General features: G+C 39.9%; 1 protein-coding gene across 8 annotated transcripts in view; it reads left to right on the top strand.

Moving 5' to 3' along the window:
• TRPS1 (transcriptional repressor GATA binding 1) overlaps positions 1-24,193 on the top strand; it is a 213,663-nt gene that overhangs the window by 25,186 nt on the left and 164,284 nt on the right. For 4 of the 8 annotated variants that reach the window (XM_068672528.1, XM_068672536.1, XM_068672529.1 and 1 more), the window contains exons 2-3: positions 13,156-13,314; positions 16,361-17,289. In XM_068672528.1, coding sequence (XP_068528629.1) covers positions 13,278-13,314; positions 16,361-17,289 — 966 coding nt within the window. In that variant the 5' untranslated portion in view covers positions 13,156-13,277. Of the gene's footprint in view, positions 1-13,155; positions 13,315-16,360; positions 17,290-24,193 lie in introns of those variants that run through there. The other 4 variants (XM_068672533.1, XM_068672532.1, XM_068672535.1 and 1 more) reach the window with 2 other exon arrangements.

The raw sequence follows: 24,193 nt of genomic DNA, 5'->3' as shown, positions 1-24,193 counted from the left end.
GAGAGGACTTGAGAATCACATTTCTAATGAGTAAACTGCCTTGGAAATAAAAAGAAGAAATGTTTGATGCCTTTCTGGAGTGTGGCACAGTCACACACGTAATGACTGATAAGGCAGTCAGATAATAAGTGAGGAAGTGGCTTCTTTTTGAGAAGCTTTCATACTGGTAATGTTACAGTTAATTCCTTCCGCCTAAGTAACTAGCATATATCTTGTGTTATATATACAGATTATTTTGAATATGTAGCAAACAATTTATTATCATGTGTTTTCTCTGGAGGTGGGAGATATTGTCATTGTAAGACTGTTTACTTTAAGGGAAATGCAGAAAGTCATTGTGAAAATAAATATATTAAAAAAAAAAAAAAAAGATGGAGAAAAAGAATTGCCTTTTTCCCCATCTGCTTTTGAGAAAACAGTGCCCTTGGCATTTACTGTTTTTAAGGAAGAGTGGTAAAGCTGTGCATACTGTGAAAAAGTGGATTTGTGTACGTTGTCCTGAAGTTGTGTGGAAATTTTGAGCAGTGGGTAGCTCTTTGAACATCAACCGCACTATGTAATCCCTTTCATAAAGTGACCCACCTTCCTCCTAAAATTAGGTAGTTTTTTTTTTTTTTTTTTTTGCCTTGACTGCGTCTGGTGGAAGGATGTTTCATAGCCTCACTGCTTTGTCAGTTAAAACCCTTCCTTCTCATTTTCAGCCCCAAGTTAATCATGGCTAGTCTATTTGTTCTTATGCCAACATGATCCAAAGCTTTTCCCTCCCTAATATTTACCTGCTGCTAGCAATTGTGTTGCTGGTCTAAATGCGCTTCACTTCAGATACTCATAAAGAGTCCCGTCTTCCATATCTTCATTAATCTCCGTTAAAACTAATCTTTTTCTGAACATTATAAATAGTTCTCTTAATGCAGTGTCATCTGTGACACATACAATGATTTACCTGTTCCTGCTAAAACATTTGCTTGGCACATTATCATGCTTTTTGAAGTGTGATTTTGATTGCTTTATAATTGTGATCGACTACTACAGTATTCTTTTTCATTCTTAGGTCATTTAGACTTAATGAAGTCCCAGAGATTCTTATTCCAGAGCATGCACTCATTTTTTCATCCCAATTCATGATACAAGTTTAAGAAGTTTTCTGTACGGTATCTCAGTACTTCTCTTGATGGAAGATACCACAGAACTTTGTCATCATCCAGTTTCGTTAGTACTGTCTGTATAAACTCACTTGAGTATTTCTCTTGTTAGATCATCCGGGATGCAGCTGTTTGAAACGAGGCTTTAGACTCTGATGGACTAGTTCAAGTGGAAAGAAGTGATTTGAGAATAAAGTAGTTGAGTTTCAGTCTCTTTCTTGCCTTGTCGGTTGGCCTCAAGACCAGGCTCACTTCTTGATGAGTGTAAGAAAAACAGCATAAACATAGCCATGATGTGGCTGTTTTGGACTTGGAGCTGTTCGCATATGATGCTGCTTTGCTGAGGGTAGAAGGGAAATGATGGTAAGAGACAATTCCCAGCCGCTGGCTGCCTGTCTAACTAGGACTGCCCTTCCTCTCTTTTAATGATCTAGTGTTTTATTTAACCAAAAAAGAAAAAAAGTGAACTAATAATAAAAAATGGCTTTATAAACCAGAACAGAAAGCCTCTTTTTACATTGCTGATTGGAAGCAAAAGCCAGCAAGGAGCAGTTGCTGTCTCTCTTGCAGGCCAGGTGCTGCAATTCTGCTCTGCTGTATGCGTGCGTTGTGCTTCCCTCCTGCCTGTTTGCTTGGGTTTCTACTGATGGAGGCCAAAGTGTGTAGGAGAACGGTGCCAAAGCCAATTTTTGGACCTGTAGTGAGGATGTTGCTAGCTGCGAAAGTTCCCCATGTCCCACAGTGTGGAGGTACCCACGACCTGATACTGGACTTTTGTTGTGGAGCAAAGCAAGGAAGTGCTGGACTGTCTGCTCCAGGAGCGTGGTGTTGCTGCAGTGTCATGTTCTGATAGATGCTGTTGATTAATCTTTAGAATATGCCTTTGAGAATTCAGTTTCCATCAGTACATTTTAATAATTTTCTCACTTTCACCCCTTTATGTTCATAATTACAGGAAGCGGTTCATCCAACAGTAAAAAGAAATCCCTGTCTGCTGCTTTTTTGTGGGTTCCCTGTTTCCAGATTGCGCAGCATTGCTTTGGTGGCGTGGGCTTGCACAATGGTCTTCCTTTTGTCTCATCTTGACGCCTAGACCATCAACATTTCTTCACTTCTTGAATCTCAGCGGTGGCCACGTGCCAGCTCCAGGCCAGCCAAAGACGTGCTTCCTTTTCACCCCGTTCAAGGACCAAATTGACTTGTAGGGCTGTGAATTCAGGACAAAATGTAGAGGTTTGCAGGAACTGATTAATGGCTGGTGTAAAGGACACAGGTTAATGCCTTATGACATGAAGATTTTTATGACATGAAGATTTTTATCAGCACATACAGTTAAATGTACATGAGCAAAACTACACATTGAATACTCTTGATGTAGCTGAAACAACAGGTAGCATCCTTTTTGTATTGTCAAATTTTTAGAGTGACTGTGAGCAAAATCAACATGTGCAAGAGTGTCCCTGTTGTTTCTATTCCCCATGCCTATCTTTAAAGGGAAGAAAAAGAGAAAATAATGGTATTTCTTTAAATCCAAAGTCTTAACTCTACCTGTCCAATTCTCAGGACAAGTGAACTGCTGGGTCTGCAGCATGTAATCTTCATTCCACTGCCCACCATAGAGTTTCTGTTTCTCAGAGTTTCATACAAAAATCTTTTGTACGTTTCTGTTGCTGACTTTAATATTTTCAGGAAGTTTCTGAAGCCTGTTTTTTCTATAACGTGTCCTGACTTTTTACCTCCAAATCTTATGTCTCATTCTTCTGTATTTCTGTGCTCTACAGTCATGACTGAAATCAAAACACAATGAGACATTAGATATTGATAGGTCAAGCTGTTAGAGAGACACAAGGGGATGACAAATTTCAGTAATTTCAGAGATTACTCAAATGTGCGCGTGCTGCCTGGATTACAGCATACTGCACAAGAGCACTCAGACACCAGCGGCGTTCTAGGTAGGCAACATTCACCTTGGGCTAAACAAGCCACGCTTTTTCTTCTGGGATATGCAGTTTGCAAGCCCCCGGTACTTCCAGTGTTGGAGCTCATGAAGCTGGAGGCAGCTGCCCTGTGTACACGCTGCCTTGTGCTGGCCGCAGCCCCAGCGTACCTGCAGCGCTGCAAGCGCCTGCGGTCTGCGGGAGCACGCTGCTCTGCTCGGGACAGCACCACCAGGCCAGTGCCCAGCCTTTAATTATCCCCGATGCTCTGAGCGAGCGTCATACAGACTTACTCCCCGGGTTGAAGTGAAACAAGCATGCCATCTTGTGAGCAGGCAAAATGGGAGCAATAGGTAGGTCCTGCTGCGTGCGGATGGAGACAGTGTTGGAAGCGTAGGTGTTGGATGTTTTCCTTCAGGTTCAGAGGAGATCCAGAGCTGCAACAGCGTGAACGTGTCATAGGATGGGAAATCAGATAGATGGTTTAGATCTGAGCGTCATAAAGAGTAATTGTTTTTTCTGGTAATGGGTCAAGTTCTGTCAAGGTGCTGTGGGGTTCAATAATGTAAAAGGTTCTTTTCTTTCTTTTTTTCTTTTTTTTTTTTTTTTTAATAAAAAAGAAAGCCTCGATCCCGTGCTTGGTTTTACCAGGTGATTCTGATGCTGGAGAAGACCCAAGCATTAGCTACCTCACAGATACGTGACTTTTGTTTATTGTAGTCTCTGTACTTTAGGTCATGTATGCATATATACACTCATCTTGTTATCTACATACAAATGGTTATGCAAATGCCTTATGACATTAAGATTTTTATCTGCGTGATCTTGGGCTGTTCTCGTTACTCACAAGAAGAGAAGCCACGGAGAAGTTATGAAGATCATTTCTAATTCCTCTCATGTATTCTTTCAATACATACTGCTTAACAAAAGAATTGTTTAAGAGATGCTTAAATGTAATTGGCTCTGATTTCATCTCTGCCTTCTTGTAAAGCAAGGCATCTTTGTAGCATAAATCCAGTTGTACCAGATTTCCAGGGATAGAAACTTATAGCTAATGCTAATTCTCCAAAATTGACTATAACTATTGTGAAATGTTCTCTTCAGAAATATCACAATTTTCAGGTCCCATACCAGTTAATCAAGTAATTTTAGAAGCTGGATTCTCTCCTGATTGCTAATGGTACAGAGATCGCTTTTGCAGCCTTGTGTCTTGCAGTTTATCAGATCAGACCATTGCAGGAGTAATTATTTACTCTTGACTAGTCCCATTTTGGGAAGAATCTGCACACTGATGTGTGGCTGAAACATTTATCTCTTGGGTTGTTTTAAATAACAGTTGTGGATGTTCTGAAGCTGTTCCTAGATTGGAAAATTAGAAGCAGCCCTAGCTTGGATTGATTGGCGTGGGGAGAGCAGGCAGCAACAGATTATTGATTGGGCAGCAGCTAGCTGAGCAGGATGACACGATCTGCACTCAGCCAACTGGCTTACATTTGGCAGTCCTTTTGCTCAGTTGTGGTTATCTTGCCCCATCTGTGTTGGACTCTCAGCCTCTCCACCTAATTGGCTGTGTTAATTTGTAGCCCGCACCTTCAGATCTCAGGTACATCCCAAATTCCTTTGCACAAGTTGCAACATTACTTCAAAGAAGGTGCTGTTGTAGCCTCTGCAAATTATTTTGGGACTTTTTTTAGACTCAAAGATGCCAGTGAACCCAGAAGTTGCTTTAATAAGTTGCTTTCTTTATAAGTGAAAACACGTCAAAAGCTTTCCATTTTTTTTTGTGGGATATATCCCAGTGCAACAAATCAGCCCTACGTCGTTGCCGGATATTTCTTAAAACTGGTGAGGTACCGGCTTGGGAATTGAGGTGGCAAGAAGGCAGCTCTGAGGAGGAGGACAGGAGCAGCGCGGTAAGGCTCGCTTGCGCATAGGGGATTTCTGCGCGTGGAAGTCTTGGCGTAATCTGTGGTTGTACATTTATTTACCTTTTTTTTAGAGAAGTTCTAAGTCTATTTTTAAGCGAATGTTTAGGTGTATTACTGATGGAAAAAATTATACAGTTAGTGTCCAGCTCATTTCAAAACGTATCTTAAATGGGGAAAAAAAAAGTGTCCATTTTGTTTGTTCTCCGTGGGCTGCAAATTCCTACTCGACTCCTCTCTGTAGTGTCAGCCGCCGTCTATACGCTGCAGTGTATGGATTCTGCAACCTGTGTTGTCCTAGCGTTTGTGGAAATTACATATTTAGCTCTCAGAAAAAATCAATTTTGAAATCTTTTTTGTGTGTGTTTTATGATCCTGGCAGATTTCCAAGGTTTGAATTAAATTTCCGATGTCTGTATGGGTCTGTATGGTCGAGGCTAATGTGAGGGCTTTTGGCACTACCACACCACGCAATAAAGAATCAAAGCCAGTAGAGTAAAGAAATCTTCTATCAAAAGCTGAAAGCTAAATTCATAAAATCACTTATGCAGGCATTATGAGATTTTCCCATGGAACATTTATGTGGGAGTTGGGCAAAAACTGATTCAAGTACAGCATTATTTGCACTATATATATTCATCCAGCAGTCAACAGGCTGAAACTGGCACCCCTTGCCAGCTCTAAAGGAATGCCAGCGCACACGACCTGAAGCTGCTGTAAAGCCGCAGTCTCGCGGACTCTCCTTATTCTGCGCCCTCCTTGCCCATCTCCTACCAGAAATGAAGTGGGTGAACTAGAAATCATGATCAGTAGTGAATGCAAGTGCTGTGTTTGATTCTTAGGGCCATCTGAAAAATGATGGCCCTTTTCTCTGTATTAAAGCAAGTTCATAACAAATCATTATGATGGATGCGTTGCAAGAGTAGCTTTCCTGTTGGCATTTTACTTCGTTCCTCAGCTTAAAAAGAAACATAAATAAGAGATAAAAGGGGCAAGCAATAGACGTACCACTCACAGTGAATCCATTTTCAGTTGCTTTGGTCCTTCTTGTGTTTTATTTTTTTTTTTGTTTTAAGAACGTGGCTTAGTGTTTCTGAATTAGTGTGGAGACCATACGATCTGTGCTGCAACAGAGATCCTTTCCTAGTTAACAGGGATGCTTCCAAAGGCAAGGTAATTCACCACTGCTTTGGCTGGAGCTGATACTGGGCTCCAACGTCAATTCTCTGATTTCTGACAAATGGCCAAGATTTCTTGAATAGGCACAGCTTTCGGTTTTGTGTGGGGAACACACAATCCACTCTTTTGTTGTGGTTGCCACTGCTGTTGTTTCTCCCCCATTCACAATGGAGAGTGGGGTTATTTGTGCTGAGTGGAAACTCAGTGCCAAAATCTAGCTTGCTTAAATTTAATGTGATGTTAATTTTTGTGATAGGCATAAAAGGTATCAGAGTTTGCAGTACGTATCCCCTGGTATTCTGACCTCCGAGTCAAGAGGGCATATCAGTGACCAAAGCTTTATTTGTCACAGGCATATCAAGATCAGAGTTTACTGGATGATTCAACCCAAATGTATAGAAACTGTTTATACAGAGATTGCCAAACATTTTCCATTGCTTTTCTTTTTATCTAAATTCTTGAATATATTACTAAATAAAATAGTCTGTGTTTGGAATGTATGGCTGTGGGATATATGGAAACTCACAGCATGTGGGGGGAAGAGTTAGAATAGGGAAATATAATAGTTTTGTAAACTTTACGTGAATATAGGTACATCATATATAGACTCAAGATTCAATTTGCTGATCAAAGCATCCAAATAACTTTGGATTTAATAATGTCAGCAATGAATGCTAATATATGGAAATTGAAAAGCATGGGGCAACAATAGCTAGCCACGCTTACCAGTATTACCCTGCAGCATGTAGATTTACATTTTTTTGTTTTGTTTTGAAATCACTGTTTGGAAAATGTGTGTTCTTTTTCCCTTCTCCCATACTTCTGAATGTGGGTTCTCCTGAGCAAGTTTAGACAAGATTCAAGCAAAACAATAGGGGAACATCACAACCTTTGAAGGCTCAGCTTGGATAGGTACCCAAAGCCAAAGTCTGCTTTGATGTACACGGGCTCAACTCCTGTTGCCCTCGGTTGCCCTATCTTACCTATGTAACTTATGTCTGGAAACCCTTGCCAATTTTTTTCTGCTTCTTAAAAAAAGAGATAAAAAAAAAAAAAAGGACATTTTTGCAAACTCATGTTCATCTTGGTTCTAGTCTGGTTGGAAAAGTACTGCAATAATGCAGTCTCCAGTGATAGTCTAATATTGCTGTTTCAAGTCCGGGCTGTAGTCTTCTCCCTCCTTCCCGCTTTGTAGTTTTGATCCAGATGAAATTTCGTCTGTATTTCAGTTCTTTTTTTTTCTGCCCTTATTTGGAAAGAAAATTATTTTAACTTTTCTGGAATGGTAGCCAAAACCATACTTTTTCTCTGTTTCATCTGCTCCCCTTCTCCCACATAAGTTTTGGTTCGCTTCGACTGAAGATTTGGGCAAATGAACTTGGATGTCTTTCTCCCGTATCATGGGTCTCACCTAGCAGAAGGGAACATCTCAATCGTGCTTCTCTCAAAGTCAGTGGGGCCATTAGTGTCAAGGGAACCAGCATCAGCCCCTTGTATATTTAATGCAGAAGAAGAAATGAGTCACTTGTGGCCATACCTGGTTGCCCTTGCCTGGGAGCCAGGAGGTCGCCTTCATTCCTCAGCCTTCATCTCAGCGTAGCAGTGTGTTTGCCTCAGCCAACACACTCAACTCGGATTCAGTTCTGAGTCATTTGCAAACCCTAAGCTCCCATTGTCTTCAAAGGACATTTGGATTAAAAAGAACATAATGTTTACCCAGGCTGAAAAGAAATTGAAACATAGGAGATCGCCACACCTACTCGGAAGAGTTTGGAGAGACACTGTTGTTTTCAGCATCAGGACAAGGATGAACAGGGGGGATGTGATAGCTGTACCAACAGCCTGGGGGATCTTTGTCCAAGGCTGAAGGGAAGCTCCACTGAAAAGAATCAAATTCAAAATGCTGAAAAAAAATTTGCTTTTACTAGTTTATATTTAGATGATAAATGGAGAGCTACAAGATATAACCGATACCAGGATCATCGTAATGTTCACACAGATACTGGACACTTTCACTGGAAGTGAGGATGTACAGACTTATTTAACAACAAATTGTAGAACATACATGAGAGATAATTAAGGGATATAAACCTTCTTACTGTTCAGAAAGTAAGCCACTGTCTAAGTGCTGAGGATTAGCAGCGATTTATTTTTCACAGAGGTAGGCGATTCTGTGTCTGTCCAAAGGCAGTTGAACCTTCTTTGAAGGCTCTGATATTGGCCGCTCTCCAAGGCAGAACACCAGACTAAATGGACCTCTGGCCTGATCTAATAGGGAATGCTGTGCAATCCTATAAAGTGTAACGACTGCAAATTAATAGAATAACCAGAAGACTCGGCGAGGATGGCGAGGCTCTCGTAGGAGGTGTCAGTCCTGGCAGAAGTCAGTTATTTCGTTGCAGTAAGCAAATCAGGCTGGGTTCTCTCTGCAGTGCAATAACAACAGATTGGGGAGCATGCAAAGCAGCATCAATACATAAAAATTAAACTACTTTTAATACACAAAGCTAAGCTTAGATAAATGCAGAGCGGAGAAGCAAAGGCACAATTTTCTTTGAAAGTGTGGCCTTTTTATGCTGTTTTGGAGACTAATTTACGTACAAATAAAATGTCAGCTTATCCCATAACTGTCATGATAAATTGGAGCATTTAGATTTTTGCGCAAGGTGCTTTTGCTGTACCTTATTAAATTACAGGATCTTGGCCTTTTGCCAAGTGCCAGCTTGGAGCTTCCTACTGAAAGACAGCGAGGGATATGGGTCTGGAAGTCAGGAGGAATCAGGTGCAGCCCCTAGCCGAGATCCCCGCCTGCAAGTCGCCGTGAACACCTTGATTTTTGCATCTCTCTCTGTAGATCCTTTTATTTACCCATAAAACGGCGCTGATATTAATTTTTCCTGTTTCACAAGGTTCTTCAAGGTTTAGCAGGTTGCCAAGTGCATAGAGTATTTTTAGATGCTGTACTGAAAGCTGGGGCAAAGCAAATCTTGGCCGTCTCAGGCTCCCCGTTGGGGATGGGTAAATGGCAATGGAGGTCCGGCAGGAGCAAGCGCTCTGCATCTGGCTGCTTAAATGCGGAGCAGCAAACTGCCGTGCTCGGGCACCCTCCAAAAATAAGTGATTTTGCAATTCTAGGCTTTGGTTGCCTGATACTGTAATATAAGTAAAATAAGCCCTGCATTGCCTCTTTAGACCGATCACCTTTTGCCTTCACTTTCTCCTGAAAGTGTCTGCATCATAACCCCCCCGGTGGTGAGCTTAAAATGAACTAAGTGCCTGGAAGTAAGTTCAAACGATGTGTTTTGAAATGCCACTCCTAAACTCCCTGAAATGAGCAAGTGTCTGTTTTATACCCATAGAAAGGTTAGATTTATTCCAGTGGCTAGATGACTGCTAATAATGTGCTGTGCTCTGAAGCATATGGTAATAGAAAAGATCGTTTTGAATTAATTTGCTGTGAATTAATAAAGAGATTTATTTGATGAGAGTTGTTTGAAGGTGATGACACTTTGTAGCTGAACAGGATTTAAGATGTCCAGAAGTGCACCTTTAGAGATTTGAGAACGATCAGTGTTGGGAAAGTAAATTTAAATATGTTGAAGCAAGCTTCAACAAAATGCTTTTTTTTTTTCTTCTTTTTTTTTTTCTTTCTTTCTTGCTTTCTCGCCCCCCCACTTCTCTCTTTGTTATAAACTGTTGAAAAAATTGCCAAAAGCTCTTGGTGAGCTGGTGATCAGGGACCACACAGAAAGGCCTGAAAATCCAGGAGAAGAATAGAGGTGGTGAGCACAACAGCATTTTGATATAGGACTAGAAGACCTATAAGGTCCTAAGGACCTATAAGGCATGATTTTATCCTTGCATTTTCTAGATTGAAGAAGCTATCATAATTTCAGTGGAGCATGCAGGGTATAGAATATCAAGTAGGTACGTTTTGACTGAATGCTTGATCCTGCCAAATGTTAACTGATAAGAGGAGGTGTGCTCTTTTCCAAACAATGACAGGCAGGAAAGACTGGCCATGCAGTTCTTGTAGAGGACTTATAGAGAAATACGTATAGCTTAACAAGCACTTTGCAGTGACTTTCTCTTGCTTAACACCATGGTAGCCCCTGTCTTAGAGCCCAGCGTGGTTGAAGAAGCTGTTGCAAAGGCGGAGGAAGAGGTCTTGCTAAAGAAGGAGTTGCTTGTAATTAAGCTTATTCTGCCCTCCCATGGTTTAGGGCCTGATTCTTGAGCTCCTTACACAAAAAGTCTTTTTTCTTCCCCTCCCTTCTCAGCAGACAGAGGTTGAGACGGGAGCTTTGCCCAGTCCTGTGCCGCTGTAGTTTGGGGTTAGTTTGCATCTCATGTAGCACATTCAATAATTTTAAGTAAAGGCAGCATAGGACAATTTCACCTAGACTGACCAGTGTGTTTACGGAATATTATTAATTTTGAAAACGCTGAAATTAGAAAAGGTACAAGCCTTTGAACCTGGGGCCGTCCTGACGAGCTTTCTGGTTGTGCTGAGCTCAGGGAGAGCGCCAGAAATTTGCTCTCAAGACAAGAGATTTCTGTCTAGAGCTCATCTTCTTATAACTGCTCTGCTGTTGTAGAGAGAGTGAGGAAAATGGTAAGGTAGGGGCTCCAGATCGTTTAGGGCTTTATGTGCGGCAGAGAAGCAGACACTTTGAACACAGAAGGGTTTTTTATATAAAGCACAGCAGACAGTCTTTGTAGCACATTTATGTGTAATAAGCTGGGTTTTGTTTTGTGTCTTGCCTTTTTTTTTTTTTTTTCTGTGGAAAAGGAGAGAGAAATTAAAACCACAGCAGTATTTTCCCATGCGGCTACGGTGAGCATCCTGCGATCTCACATGATCAGCTGTCCTGGTGGGGTGGAGTGTGGGAAGGTGTCAAAATATGTCTCTCAATTTTTTTTTTTTTTTCTTAAAAGGGAAAGCCAGATGAGTGCCAAAAACCCTGTTCTCTTCTCTAGCCCTGCAGTAACAAACTACATGAGTGTATGTTATTAAGATGATAAGATTAAATTTCTAGCTACTAACATGCTATCACAACAGCAAAGGGGGAAAAAAAGATCTTGAAAAAATTATGAAAATTAGCCTGACGGTCTCCTTTTAATAATAAGATCACTCCCAACCCCAACAGACAGTGTAGGCTGGAATTCCACAGGGCTTTTTTGTGGTCCTAATGATTTTAATAATACTTTGTGCTATGTAGCACCTTTCATTAGAGGATCACAAAGTGCTTTACAGTCACTAATTAATTAAGCCTCACAACACTCCTGTGAGATAGGTAAGTATTAGACATATATTAAGCTGAGACACTGAGAGTTAATGATTTTTTGCTGCATTATTCTGGCAAAATGATTGATGTTTAAACGCCGTATGTGCATTATATATGTGTGCGTGGGTGTGTAATATATATGAGTGTAAAAGTATTAATTTTACTATCCTTTAACAAAGAGGTCCTACTTGAGCCTGTTGAATATAAATGCGTATTTTCATTTAACTTCTTGGTGCTGCAGCATATTGATTGATAACATCAGAGCCTTCATAGACCCTTGACTCACTTCGCTATTTGTCTGCTTGTGCATCTACTTGTACAAGTATTAGTCAGAAGCACATCACAAAACTCAGACCTCTTTCTAAATTCTGTTAAAAAGAGAACGTGACTAAGACCTGACCTAAACCTGCAGAGCAAGCAGAAGGCAACAACCATACTATTGCAGTAGGCTTTGATGACAACTCATCACGTTCAGTAAAAGTAATGAGTAGCAACAGTGACCCATTGTGAGAGCTGATGATCAGCAGATAATTAGCTATTGTCTTCACCACGCATAAGAAACTATTGCTTATCAGAATTTGCTTTTTCTTTTTCACATGCGAGTGCAGTAGTCGCTATGGTAATTCATTGTTCTGAATTACAAGCTGATTTTAGTAGAAGATTCCACCTTCTGCTCCCAGGTATAAACTATGGGTGACTGTTTAACAGAAAAATCTCTCCGTCAGATGCAGGAATCAATAGAGTAGCCGTGGCTGGTTTGGGGTGAAACTATGTATAGCTGTTAGTATTATTAGTTCTACTTTAAAATAGTTGAGGGTGATCATATCAAGTAAACCAAATGCATGTGGTTTAAAGGTAATTTCAGCATAAGGAAAATAAGATACCAAACCCTGGATGATGGTGCCCAAAGATGAGTTTTGCAGCCTGGGACATAGCCAGAGTTCCCATAGCTCAAGGCCTCTTTTCATTTACATCAGGCTTAGTAATTTTTTCTTCTTTTATTTTGGAAACATCACCATTTCCAGTGATGAAAAGGTAGTTCAGTCCCAGTGTCTGTTGAGTAGTTGGCCTCTTTGCTTGAAGAGCCAAGAATCTTGCTTGTTATTGTGATGGCATTTTTGAGATGTGGATGGTTGCCCACTAGCAACTAAACTAATACCACTAAATTCATTGCAAGTGGGACACTAAGCAGCCAGCAGATGATAACTTTCAATTGCTGACAGCAGAGCCTGGATTCGAACCACTTATTTGTATTCCATTATCACAGCTTTTAGCCCAGTCCCTTTACAGTACACAATACCTGTTAATATATGTGACTTTTTAAAGCAATTTTATTTTCTATAGCATTTATCCAGCTCGTTTTTAATGCTTATGTGAAACTTATTTTAAACTTACTTTTTGGAGAACTTTATAGTTGAGATAATTTTTGCCTTGCTTTCTGCCTCTGTGTGTGTATGTGTGCCTGTGTGTACGTATGTACAAGTGTGTGCGTGTCTGCCTAAGGAGAAGGCAGACGTGGTATTTCGTGCTTAACAGAAGCAGAGAACAGCAGCCGCTATTTGTATAGTGCCCACTAATAGATGCATGTGAATGTACAATAGGCATAACAATGTTTTTAAGTAAAAAACATATTTTGAATACATAATTTAGGAAGGAAAACCTTTTTTTTTGTTTTGTTTTGCAGATATACAGATCAGCTCTCAAAATGTCTTCTGTGTCTTCCGTGCATCTTCTAAGACAATTGCATTAGCCCGCCTGCTAGTTGACTAATAGAATTAATAATTGTAAAAAGCACTCTAAAGCCACATGCCTTATGAAGTCAATGCTGGGTATGATTTTACAAGTATGTGATCCATTTTTTCAAGTGAAATTGTTAACTGAAAACGTTCTTGGCACACAATAAAACATTGTGCAATCTGTTATTTGTCTTAGAGATGATAATTTCAGAGTGGCTATATTCTTTCTATATCTAACTTATGACTTGCTAGGGGATGGTTTCTTCAATTTAGGAGTATTGCAAATGTAGTTTTATTTACATAATATGTCTCTGAAAACCGATAGTGGTGGAATTTCAGCAACAAAAAAAAAATACTGTCTTTTTTTACTGTCCCCTTCAGTGGATATCAAACAAATAAATTACAGATGATTTTTCAAAAACTAAAAGAGAAAAGGGGGGAACATACTTTTAAATTCAACTTAGGAAAGTTTTTGTGTTTAAATCAGTGTTATCTTCTTCTTTTCCATCCCCAAGTGTGGAATACTGCATGAAAGAGCTCCATTAGGCAGATTCCACCCCCTCCGCATTAACACACAGACCTCCAGATAGGTCAGGAAAATTTCAGCTAAAGTATCTAAATCTGGAGTACTGTCTAGTTAGACTGTATACAGTCCAGGTTTTTCTTTTCTTTGCTTTTTAGGGATTTTTTTTTTCTGTCCTCTTTGACTCTCTTCTGTCAGTTGCCATGAAGATAGCAAAATCTCTAAACTTTCCTTATCTGCCAAAAATATCTGTAACAAAAACATTTTAAAACATTGCATTCAGTCTTGTTTAATTTTGACTGAGGTAACAGCCATGATGTTTACTTTCTTGATTTCTGATTTTTTTCTTCACTATGCGCAGTCAAGACTCCTCTCTCTGTCCTCTAACTGCCACGAATTGCATTTAACAGTAGTTATTTTAAAAAATGGTTTGGGCTGTGCAGCCAGGCTCCAAGAAGAAAAATACAGACTTAGGTGAACACCTACCAGAGATGCCCACCAATATTTTTAGTGCATGTTAACCAAGAGCATTCATGAAGTCCCACAGAGCAGCAGTAAAGCTAAAATATCTTTGTACCTTGAATTATATATGTGTGTACTGTACTTTTTTTTAGTAGGCTGAGTCTGTATCGTAGCTCTCTTACCACAGCAGGAAATCTTTCTTTTCTCTTAGTTCTGAACGACTTCATGGTGCAGAAGTTACTGGGAAAAAAAATAGCAAAATTCAGAGCATACATATTCTGGTAGGTGTGGTTGACATGAAAGAGGAGGCACTTGGTTCCCAAGCATGTGTGCCTTCCACAATGAGGAATCACAGTAGGCATTTAAGAAACCTATTAAGACCACACGGAGTGTCAAAATTTCTGTAATAGGAGCTGGCACTCGGCGTGAAAGCCGTCTCACTGCAGCCGATGCTGCCTGTGGATCAGCTCAACCACAAAGACAACAGAGCCAGCCCAAGACACAAGTTGAACACTTCCCCTAAGAAGTTGTCTGTTTTTATCAACATAGCATACAGTGCCCTTTCATGTGGAGCAGATGTAAATAAGAGGATGTACAGACGCCTGCTCTTTTATTTTTAACCTTCATCCCCAGCCGTACTTCTCAAAGTACTGTTTTGAGAAGGTCATCCACAGCTTTCAAAGGTCTGGATTTAGCACCATTTGGAGTGCATCAGCGCTGCTCCCAGAATCACCAGGTGGTCTTCCCTTTGCAGAGCAATATATATCTATATATACACGCATACATATATTTATATACACAGTGCCTCCGCACGTGCCTGGTCATGGCTGGCCTGGGAATGGGTGCTTGGGCTCGAGCCTGCAACTTGCATCTCGTGTGTGGTGCTGCAGGCTGCTGCCACTGGACCACACGCAATCTGGCAAAGAGAAGCATCCATCATTGTATACAGCATTGGCAAAGATAAGAGCATAGAAAAAGTTGTAGCACATCTGTCTTCTGCCCATAGCTAGCATGTGAACACAAATGGATCAAAGCAGCTGGTGGTGAATATCAAATCCAGAACCAAGCAGTGGAGAGTGCAGGGAAGTTTCATATATATATTTTCCTAAGTAGGCTGGGGAAGGTGAAGATTTGTAGCGCATCAGGAATTTGGCTTCCTAACTGCACATTCTGATTATTTGTTCTTCCACAATATCCCCTGTTCAGCTAGCAGCTAGCTCACTGGTGGCAGACTGTTTCTTTCTCTCCGATCCTTATCGCTGTCCTCTCTGAGCTTTCTTCAATGGATGCGGCAAGTGTGGCTGCAGATTCAGCAGCAGTGGCTGTGCCGAGAGGAGGGCTGAGCAGAGGAGCCTTGGCTGGCTGGATCCATGTGGGTTCCAGGTGTTCTCTGGGTAGATCCCTACTCACCAGCACAGCAATGTCAAATGTCTGGATCCAGGCCTGTAAAATTTTATTGACAACGGGTTTCCTAATAAAGTTAGTTTCTCTTTGTTTGGCAAATAGAACTAATTACATGAATAATGGACTGTGGGGCCAGACTCTAGAATATCCATATAATCCTGTTCGAAGTTTATAGGCAGTACGAGGGGGAGCTTTTGCTGCAGAGAAGCCGATACCTGCTTAGGGAGGATACTCTCTCTGAAACCTCTAAGTTGCTTACTCTCCTAAATCTGTTTCTTTCATAATAACATGTTTAAGTTCTGACTATGTCTTTTGCATTTATTTTTGCTAAATTACATTATGTACAGTACTTGTACAGTGTATGGACATTAGACTGCAAGGGTTTATTCATGCTCTTTGATTTTTAAAATTATTTTAAAGGAAACAGTTATTTAACATTAATTCTGCCAGACTGTTATCTTCAGAAAAGATAACGAAACCTGTAATTTACTCACTGCAATGGCAGTTTCTGTAGGCTCTAAAGTTCTGTTTTAGTTGAGTTCAGCCTCAGTGTAACCATTTTTTTTAATGTAAAGTTGCAATTTTCTGCACAGAATAAGAAGCTGCTTGACAAACATTTGCTGAAAATTTCATGTATTTTGTATAGCTCAGAATGCTTTAAGAAGTGTCAGGCTTGTAATCTGTTTTGTATCATGAATAATTCTATAGGGTTTTTTTTTGCTTCTTTTTTTTTTTTTTTTTTTTTTTTTCTTTCTCTGTGGTAGATATGGTCCGGAAAAAGAACCCCCCTCTAAGAAACGTTGCTAGTGAAGGTGAGGTACAGACCCTTGAGTCTACAGGTACTGAAAGCGAAGAGTCTGGAAGGAAAAAAGAATTTTCCGCAGAGCAGATGCAAGAAAACACTGACCAGGGTGATGCGGCAGAGTTAAATAACAAGGAGGAACTTTGCACGCATGTCCAAGAGCCATCTTCCAGCATTAAAAAGGACTTGAAAAGCTCAGTGCTGAGTGAAAAGGCTGGCTTCAATTATGAAAGCCACAATAAGGGAGGAAATGTTCCATCCTTCCCTCATGATGAGGTGACAGACAGAAATATGCTGGCTTTCTCATCTCCAGCTGTTGGGGGAATCTGTGAGCCCTTGAAGTCTCCTCAGAAATCAGATGCAGATGACACCCAAGATGTGGCCCGTACCCCGTCAGGAGATGCAGCGGAGACAAATGAGGAGCATCAGATGTCGCCAAAAGCTTCAGATGAAACAGTGCAAGTGCAAAGTGGTCAAACCGATGGCCAAGGCTCAAGCCCGGTCCCCATGGCCTCAAAAAACCCACAAGTGCCTTCAGATGGGGGTTTAAGGCTGAACAAATCTAAAGCAGATTTGTTGGTAAACGATAACCCAGATACGGCGCCTCTGTCTCCAGAGCTTCAGGACTTCAAATGCAACATCTGTGGATATGGTTACTATGGGAACGACCCCACAGATCTCATCAAACACTTCCGCAAGTACCACCTAGGCCTGCACAACCGCACCAGGCAGGATGCTGAGCTCGACACTAAAATTTTGGCTCTCCACAACATGGTGCAATTCAGCCACTCCAAAGACTTCCAGAAAGTCAACCGCACTGTGCTTTCGGGGGTGCTGCAGGACATCAATTCCCAGAGGCCTGTCTTATTAAATGGGACTTATGATGTGCAGGTTTGTATTTCCCCAGTCCCCCTGCTTCTGCTAACTGCCTTCTCAGCTGCGAAGCTGGCTGTTTGCAAAGCCTCCCCTACCTGCAGTTACAGTATTTCACTTAACCCGCTTAAGCCTTACGAACCATTTGGGGCCGTTTTAGCCAGGGTTGCTGCAGGTCTGCTTAGCATCTTGTACACTAGAGGAATACTTGGCTTTTTGACCAGTGATATTTCAGTGTGTGATTTAGTCATTGTGGTAATCAATAGTAAAAGATCTTATTCAGCAAACAGGCAAATTGCTGCATTGGTAATCATATCTGAAGGATTTGCTGTCATGGAAAGAAAATAGCAAATAATACTGAAAAATAACAACCAGAGAGACAAAAGACAGCAGCTGGAAATTAAAAATGTAGTCCTAAATTATCCACTGCTGGGAGTCAAGATTTGGCTTATTGATTCTTTATTAAGATAAAATAAATGACAAGTCTTGGCAGCTCTACAGTCGTCTAGTGCCAGATAAACAGGATACACAATGGGTATTTAAACTGTTTTTAAGAGTAACAACGTCCTTCACATTAGTAAGCCTGCAAGGAAAGGAGTATTGCCTCAGTCATTTTTTTCATCTAGTTGGAGCAGTGAAAAAACTACTGTTTAGATACTGCTGTAAAAAAGAAATCTTATGTTTACCACAAAGAGAAGAACTAACAAGTTTTTTTCTTGGAGTCTCTGTTAGTTTCTTATCAGTTAATATTCAATAAATAGTGGAACAAAATCTTTGCCTTTTTTTTTTTTTTAAGATCCTCTCATGACTGAGCTGAGAGACGTTGAAGAATACGTCAATATTCTATGATACAATAATTCAGATTTTAAGAAAAAAAAATCAATAACAAAATGTGCATACAAAACAAGTTCACATGCCCATCCAATTTCAAGAGCATGTTTGCACAGGACATGACATCTGACCTGGTAGCAATGAGCAGATGAAGTGCTAGGATATATTTAATAAGATTATTTTTATATTTATATTTCTTCTTTTAAAAGAAAATGTAGCAGGTGGAAAATACTTAACAATGCTTGAAGAGGTTGTAGCTATAAAAAAGAACTTATGCAAACCCGGTTAAGATGGTTAATCCGAACTTCAAGTAAGAAGCTGAAACAGGAACACAAGTCAGGAACTTGAGGCTTTTAAAATGATTTAAACTTTTCCTCTTTTTTCAGAAACTCTACAACTTCTTTGTGGAGCAGCAAATCAAACTAAGGTCGTTATTATGCGTAAAAGCTGCAATCTTTGAACTGCTGCCTTATTAAAAAGATCACTTCACTGTCTCGTGTCAGACACTCTCTCCTGTCAAACTGTGATTAGAAAGCAAATACGTGATTTAGTTAAAAGAGGTTAGAAGTGAATAATGTCAGAATTGGAAATGATGGTTTATAATTAGCACGTAGTATGATGTTAATACCTGGATTTCCTGCTATAGTTTCAGTTTGCTGACTCCGGGGACAGCATCTTAGAGCAACTGATCCATGCTGTCAGGAAGACATTCAAACTGGAACAGCTCAGGCATACAGTATAGAGGAATTCGAGTTTCTAAACACACTTTCATTTCCTCCAAACAATTGTTTCGTTAGGTCCTTAGTTATTTATAGGAAAGTTTATGCTTGATTAGAATGAGCTGGACACTTTTCCTATGCAGTGCTTTCAGAAATAAAACAGATGTGAGAGCTATCTCAGTTTGAGCTGATAGAAGTAGAAATAAAACAGCTGAACCTAGACTATACTTGTCTACTAAACCCTGGCAGTAAGATACTGCAGGGAAGACAAAAAGCGGTAGGAAACAGCCCATAGATAATCTACTTAAGATCAGCCTTTTCTCAGACGAAAAACATTTTCCAAAATAGAACAGACAGCCTATACAATGTTGGCAATTTATTTTAAAGAAAAAAATTGGATCTGGAAACTTAATTTTTAAGAGTGCTAATTTTCCCTGCCCAATTTGGGAAGAGAAGATTAAATAAGCTTTTGTGCCAAATGCCATACTTCATCACTTGCACATGCACCAGATGTTGATCCAGAACATGTCAGAAGATAAGTAACTGATTAATATTTTTATGCTTTCTCCTCCCCCATTCTCGATACAGAGCAGCTTTGTGAGATTCATAAACACAGTAAAAGAACATTTGAAAATCCCCTCTGCACCCACACATGTTTATATTGTTACTATGTCCATTTTGGAGGGGATTTTTCTCAGGCATCTGAACGTCTGGCATCTCCTGCAGCAACGAGGGATCGCACTGACCGGAGCTGCAGTTAAAATTGGTTGAAACTCCTGTGTTACAAGGAGAGGGAACTGAACCCAAATAACTGTTTCATCTAAACAGTATTATTTGGTATATAGGTACCAGGCTAAAGGAAAATTATCCCTTTGTAATTAACTTGAAATAGTAGTGGACTGAGCTTAAGATCTGATTTATTGATCCCTTTGCACTTAACAAACTGTTCTGTTGTAGCTGGGGTGGAAGGTATTGATAGATTTATGGTCTCAGGCCAGGGTGCTGGGCGCAGAAGAAGCCGGAGGATGAAGATGACTTTGATCTGCCTCACAGCGGTCAGCTGGAGACCACTGTATATGAAGATTTGCAGTAGTGAGGCATGCTCTTGAGCCCTGTAGTTTGCATTTGTAACAACAACAACAAAAACAATGGAAAAACGGAAAAATTACAGAACAAACCAATATCTAATATCCTATCTGCAGATACATGGGGATGTGGCCCCCTTTACTAAGGGCATTTTTAGATTTACACCACAGAAGTAAAGTCTGTCCTAGAAAACCTTTTTTTTTTTTTAAATGCCCAAGCCTCTAAACCCAGTTTTTTTTTTGTTTTTTTTTTTTTTTTTTTTTTTTTGTACTGAAGTCAGCAAAGCTATAGGGATACACTTTTGGCTTTTGATCCAGCTACAAAAATATTGGGACTGTGTTTTGCAGTACATAAACAGGATTTGGTTGGGAACCATGTAAATAATCCAAGATTTCTGGCCTTAATGTGAAGATTTTATTTGACTGGAATATTTAATCAAGCAAAATTTCTTTGTCTTCTCTGAAGATGTGATTTAGTTTTGAAATTCTCTTTTATTTGTTGTTTCCATTTTCTTCCTCAGAGACTTTTATTTCATTGAGTTACGATAAATTCAATGGGGTTGGGTAAATTCACCGAGCTGTTTCTGGGAGATTGACTTTCTTTCTGGTATGGATTTTAGAAACATTTGCTAGCACATCTCTGAATTCCCAGAGAATGTGTCCTCAGCTTTATTGCTGTTACCAGAATAATGTTTGTAGTGAGTTCAATGGATCAGCTTTTGCTGCTGCCACTCATTGCCTTTTCTTCACATTTAGTTAATTGATCAATCTCTACAGGCAGTTTCGTTTCGCTGGATATTTTAGCCTACGGTTGGCTAAAATGCGGACGTGCAGTAGACTTCAGGACAGATCCAACGACTTAAAGTAAAATTCAGCTGACAAAGATAACAGCTATGATGCTGAAAACCATTTCTTTGCTGCTGCATGATTAAGTGTCCTGTGTTTGATCTAATGGCTCTTTAATGTAAAATATGGAAAGGTCTGGAGACAGACAAGTGGGTAGCCAGTAGGCAGGAGTCTTGTTTCCATCCCCAGGTTTTTAATGACCGAGTGGGATGGCTTCAATAGAATGGCTGTAGAGTGCTGTCTTCCACACAGCCTCTAGCAAAGGAGTAGGACAGTTGATGCCAATTGTCCAGTGAGGGCGAAGAAGTGGGCTTGTATCCCCTCAGACAGAGCAAGGAAAGGAACCTACTTTTCCTGTTTCCTGAACAAGTGTTCAAGCCATTAGGCTATTGTATAAAAGGGAGCACAACCCCATTTCCTGATACGTTTTAAAAGAAAACAGTGTCCCTCAAAGAAAGGGACAGACATGTCTGCATTCAGGTGAGGGTTTCAGATGGCATGTCCCAAGGGGGAAGAGTATTCATGCAGCCGTGAATGAAGACATACTGCAGTGCTCAGCATTTCTTATGGTCGACTCCGGGCAGCCTCACATTGTGTGTGCTACCTCTGAGGAGCTTCCTGCTCAGCGTGGCTCTGGTTCTGGAGCTTGTCATCACATATCTGCCTCCTCTCATGTTCAGCCTTTAAAGAGATTCAGACTCCTTTCTGAAAGGACTAAAACGTGATAATTATTACTTTTTTTTAAATTTTTTCTTTTTTTTTTAAACCAGGCCTCTCATTTTGATTGTTTTATTGTTTTAGATACTGGCACAATCATGCCTTGTGAGACAAGGAGAGAAATTTCAGAAAAGCTATGGATTAATAAAAGCTATCCAAAAATTTCTTGATTATATTCCAGTAAGCTGTGAAAAAAAAAAAAAGTTTTGCATTATCTAACTACCCCACAAACTAATGAGAGATTGGCAGCAGATTTTTTCTTCTAAAATTCTAGATATCCAATATTGTAAGAGTTGTCCTGTAATACTTGGGCTAATTGTGTGTCCTATATAGGTAACAACTTTTCCAGGATTTTCCTAGCAACTGAGCGCCCATCTGGATATCCATCTAACAGGCTGCTCAGCATCCTGGAAAGTGGCAGAAGTGCCAATGCACACAATATAAAACTCTTTATATTTTCTCCTTTATAAATGAGTTGTGAGCTCCATGTGCACACACAGTTATGCACGTGTTCTGGATTTTAACATATTTTAACGTGTGTGACTAGAGCTCAGCGACATGGTTTAATGGTGGACTTAGCAGTTCTAAGTTAAAGGAAGGACCAGATGATCTTAGAGGTCTTTTCCAGCCTATATAATTCTATGATTCTAGTAATACAATTTATAAGTCTGGTCTAACTAGGATCCAAGTAAACAAGAACCAGTGGCTTGATTATTAATACCTTCTTGGTTTTTATCCTCTGCTGTTATTTTAGCAGTTCAATTGAATATAAAGCTGTGAAGGTAAGACTGAAAAAGCTGAAGGGGATCTGTAGAGGTACAGATGTAATCAATATCCCTTCTTGTGTTCAGGGCTTTCTCTACATTTTGGTGGTTTTGGCAAAGGGACTCACATATATGATGAGAATTCAAACTAGAGGCATAAACAAGTACATCATTTACTTGTTTATTAGTACAAATCAAACCTTGTTAAAGTTCAACTTCATCTTCAAGTGGGCTTCCTATAAGTACATGAGTACATAACTACTTGATGTGAGTAAATGAAGACATTTATGTGAATGAATTCCATTTTCCTCACATGCTTAGACAAGTGGATCCAAGTATTTTATTGTTGGTCTTACTGACTTTAGCTGAATTGCCCACGAAGTAGGAATTACTTCTAAAAAAAACCTGACCAACGGCTGCTGTATATGATGTATCCTCGTTTCTTGGGCTAGGTGATGTTATACTAGGTCTTAAAGGAAGTGCTAGGACAGAACTTGAATGAAAGCGTGATGTTCCAGCGAGGCTTCTTTCATCTGTAGGCTGTGTTGAGGACTCTCCCCGGAGAAGGCTGTCAAACTCTCTTGGGTGTTGCACCTGCATATGTGCATACCTGTTTATTTTGAGTCTTATTTCTGGGTCACGATCAGGGTTGTAGACTGCCTTGTACCGAGTCATGCCTCCTAAACACAGGAGTCAATGTTCTCTCTTAAACCACAGGCATGGAGAAGAAATGGTGGCAGCTGGAGAAGCGGATGTTGGTAAAACACACATATACATACACATTCATATGCATGTGCTTGTGTGTATACATGTATGTGCTTCTTTTTCTCATACAATCTATATGTGTATAAATACGTGAAAAAATACCCGTGGTCTGGTAGGCATCTAAATTCTATATTGAACATAGCTCATAAGTAACGATTTTTATTCTTGTATGTAGATGCTCTCTTCATCATTTCTGTAGATGCATGAGCAAGTTTACTATTCAAAATGATATGCAGTGATTTACAGCATGTCAGCTGCTAAGTAGTAAGTGCCTGGGAATATTCACTTGTGCTGTGACAAAGATGAGCTATTTTAGATTTCTTTCAGTGAGAAGTATTCAACCCACAAATGAGAGCATTCACATGGGCAGTTAATGTGGACAAGTTATGCGATGTATAGTCACAGCTTTCAAAGCAAAGTTGTTTATGTGTTAATACTCCTCCTGGATATCTGAAGACTATTTAATGAAGAAAGTTGGTGAGACTAGTAATAGTCACAGATACATTTTAAGATACAAACTGCTAAGGTAGCCCACAGAAATGATGACAGATTAAAAAATAAAGATGCTGAGAAAAAAGGAGAGTGGCTAGGTTTTCTTCTGGTGTAAATCTGTGCAAGTTTGCTTCTGAGTCTGAGAGGCTGTGTGAGTTTACAGTAGCCAAGGAACTGTCTGGTAATTTTATCTGTACAGAAAGAGAATAGAAAGGATGGTGGCTCCTTTCAGTTGCTAGATGTTAGTCTGCTAGTGTTAGTTAGCAAATGAAAGTTTTGATTCAGTGTTCCTTACTTTTATTGTTTTTACACATATGGTCTCCTGACCTTAATTTAAGTGTTGTTATTGTTCTGTCAGACTTTTTATTGTAAAAATAGCCTGATCTGCTACCTTTTAAGTTCTAAAGTCAAAAAAACATACTGTCTTCAAAGGCAACAGAATAAATGTTGAGAAGAATATGCTTCTTTTGAATGAATGTGACCCAATGCTATGTTTTCTTGTTACGGTAAATAGAAATAACGCAGAAGGCCAGGAGTTTGCCCTGAGTCTTTGCCTTATGCAACATAGTTTTATCTACAGATAGATTATCACAGTATGGTAAATAGTTTTACGAGTGAATATGCTCTGAAGATTATCTTAGTTTTACATGCAGAGAGAGTGAGAGCAAGTGAGTTCTCCATATTGGAGGTTAGAGAACTGGGT

The sequence above is a fragment of the Anas acuta genome, chromosome 2, assembly GCF_963932015.1.
Source record: "Anas acuta chromosome 2, bAnaAcu1.1, whole genome shotgun sequence".
NCBI lineage: Eukaryota > Metazoa > Chordata > Aves > Anseriformes > Anatidae > Anas > Anas acuta.
The sequence above is the reverse complement of the archived record's forward strand: the minus strand, read 5'-3'. Positions and strand labels throughout refer to the sequence as shown.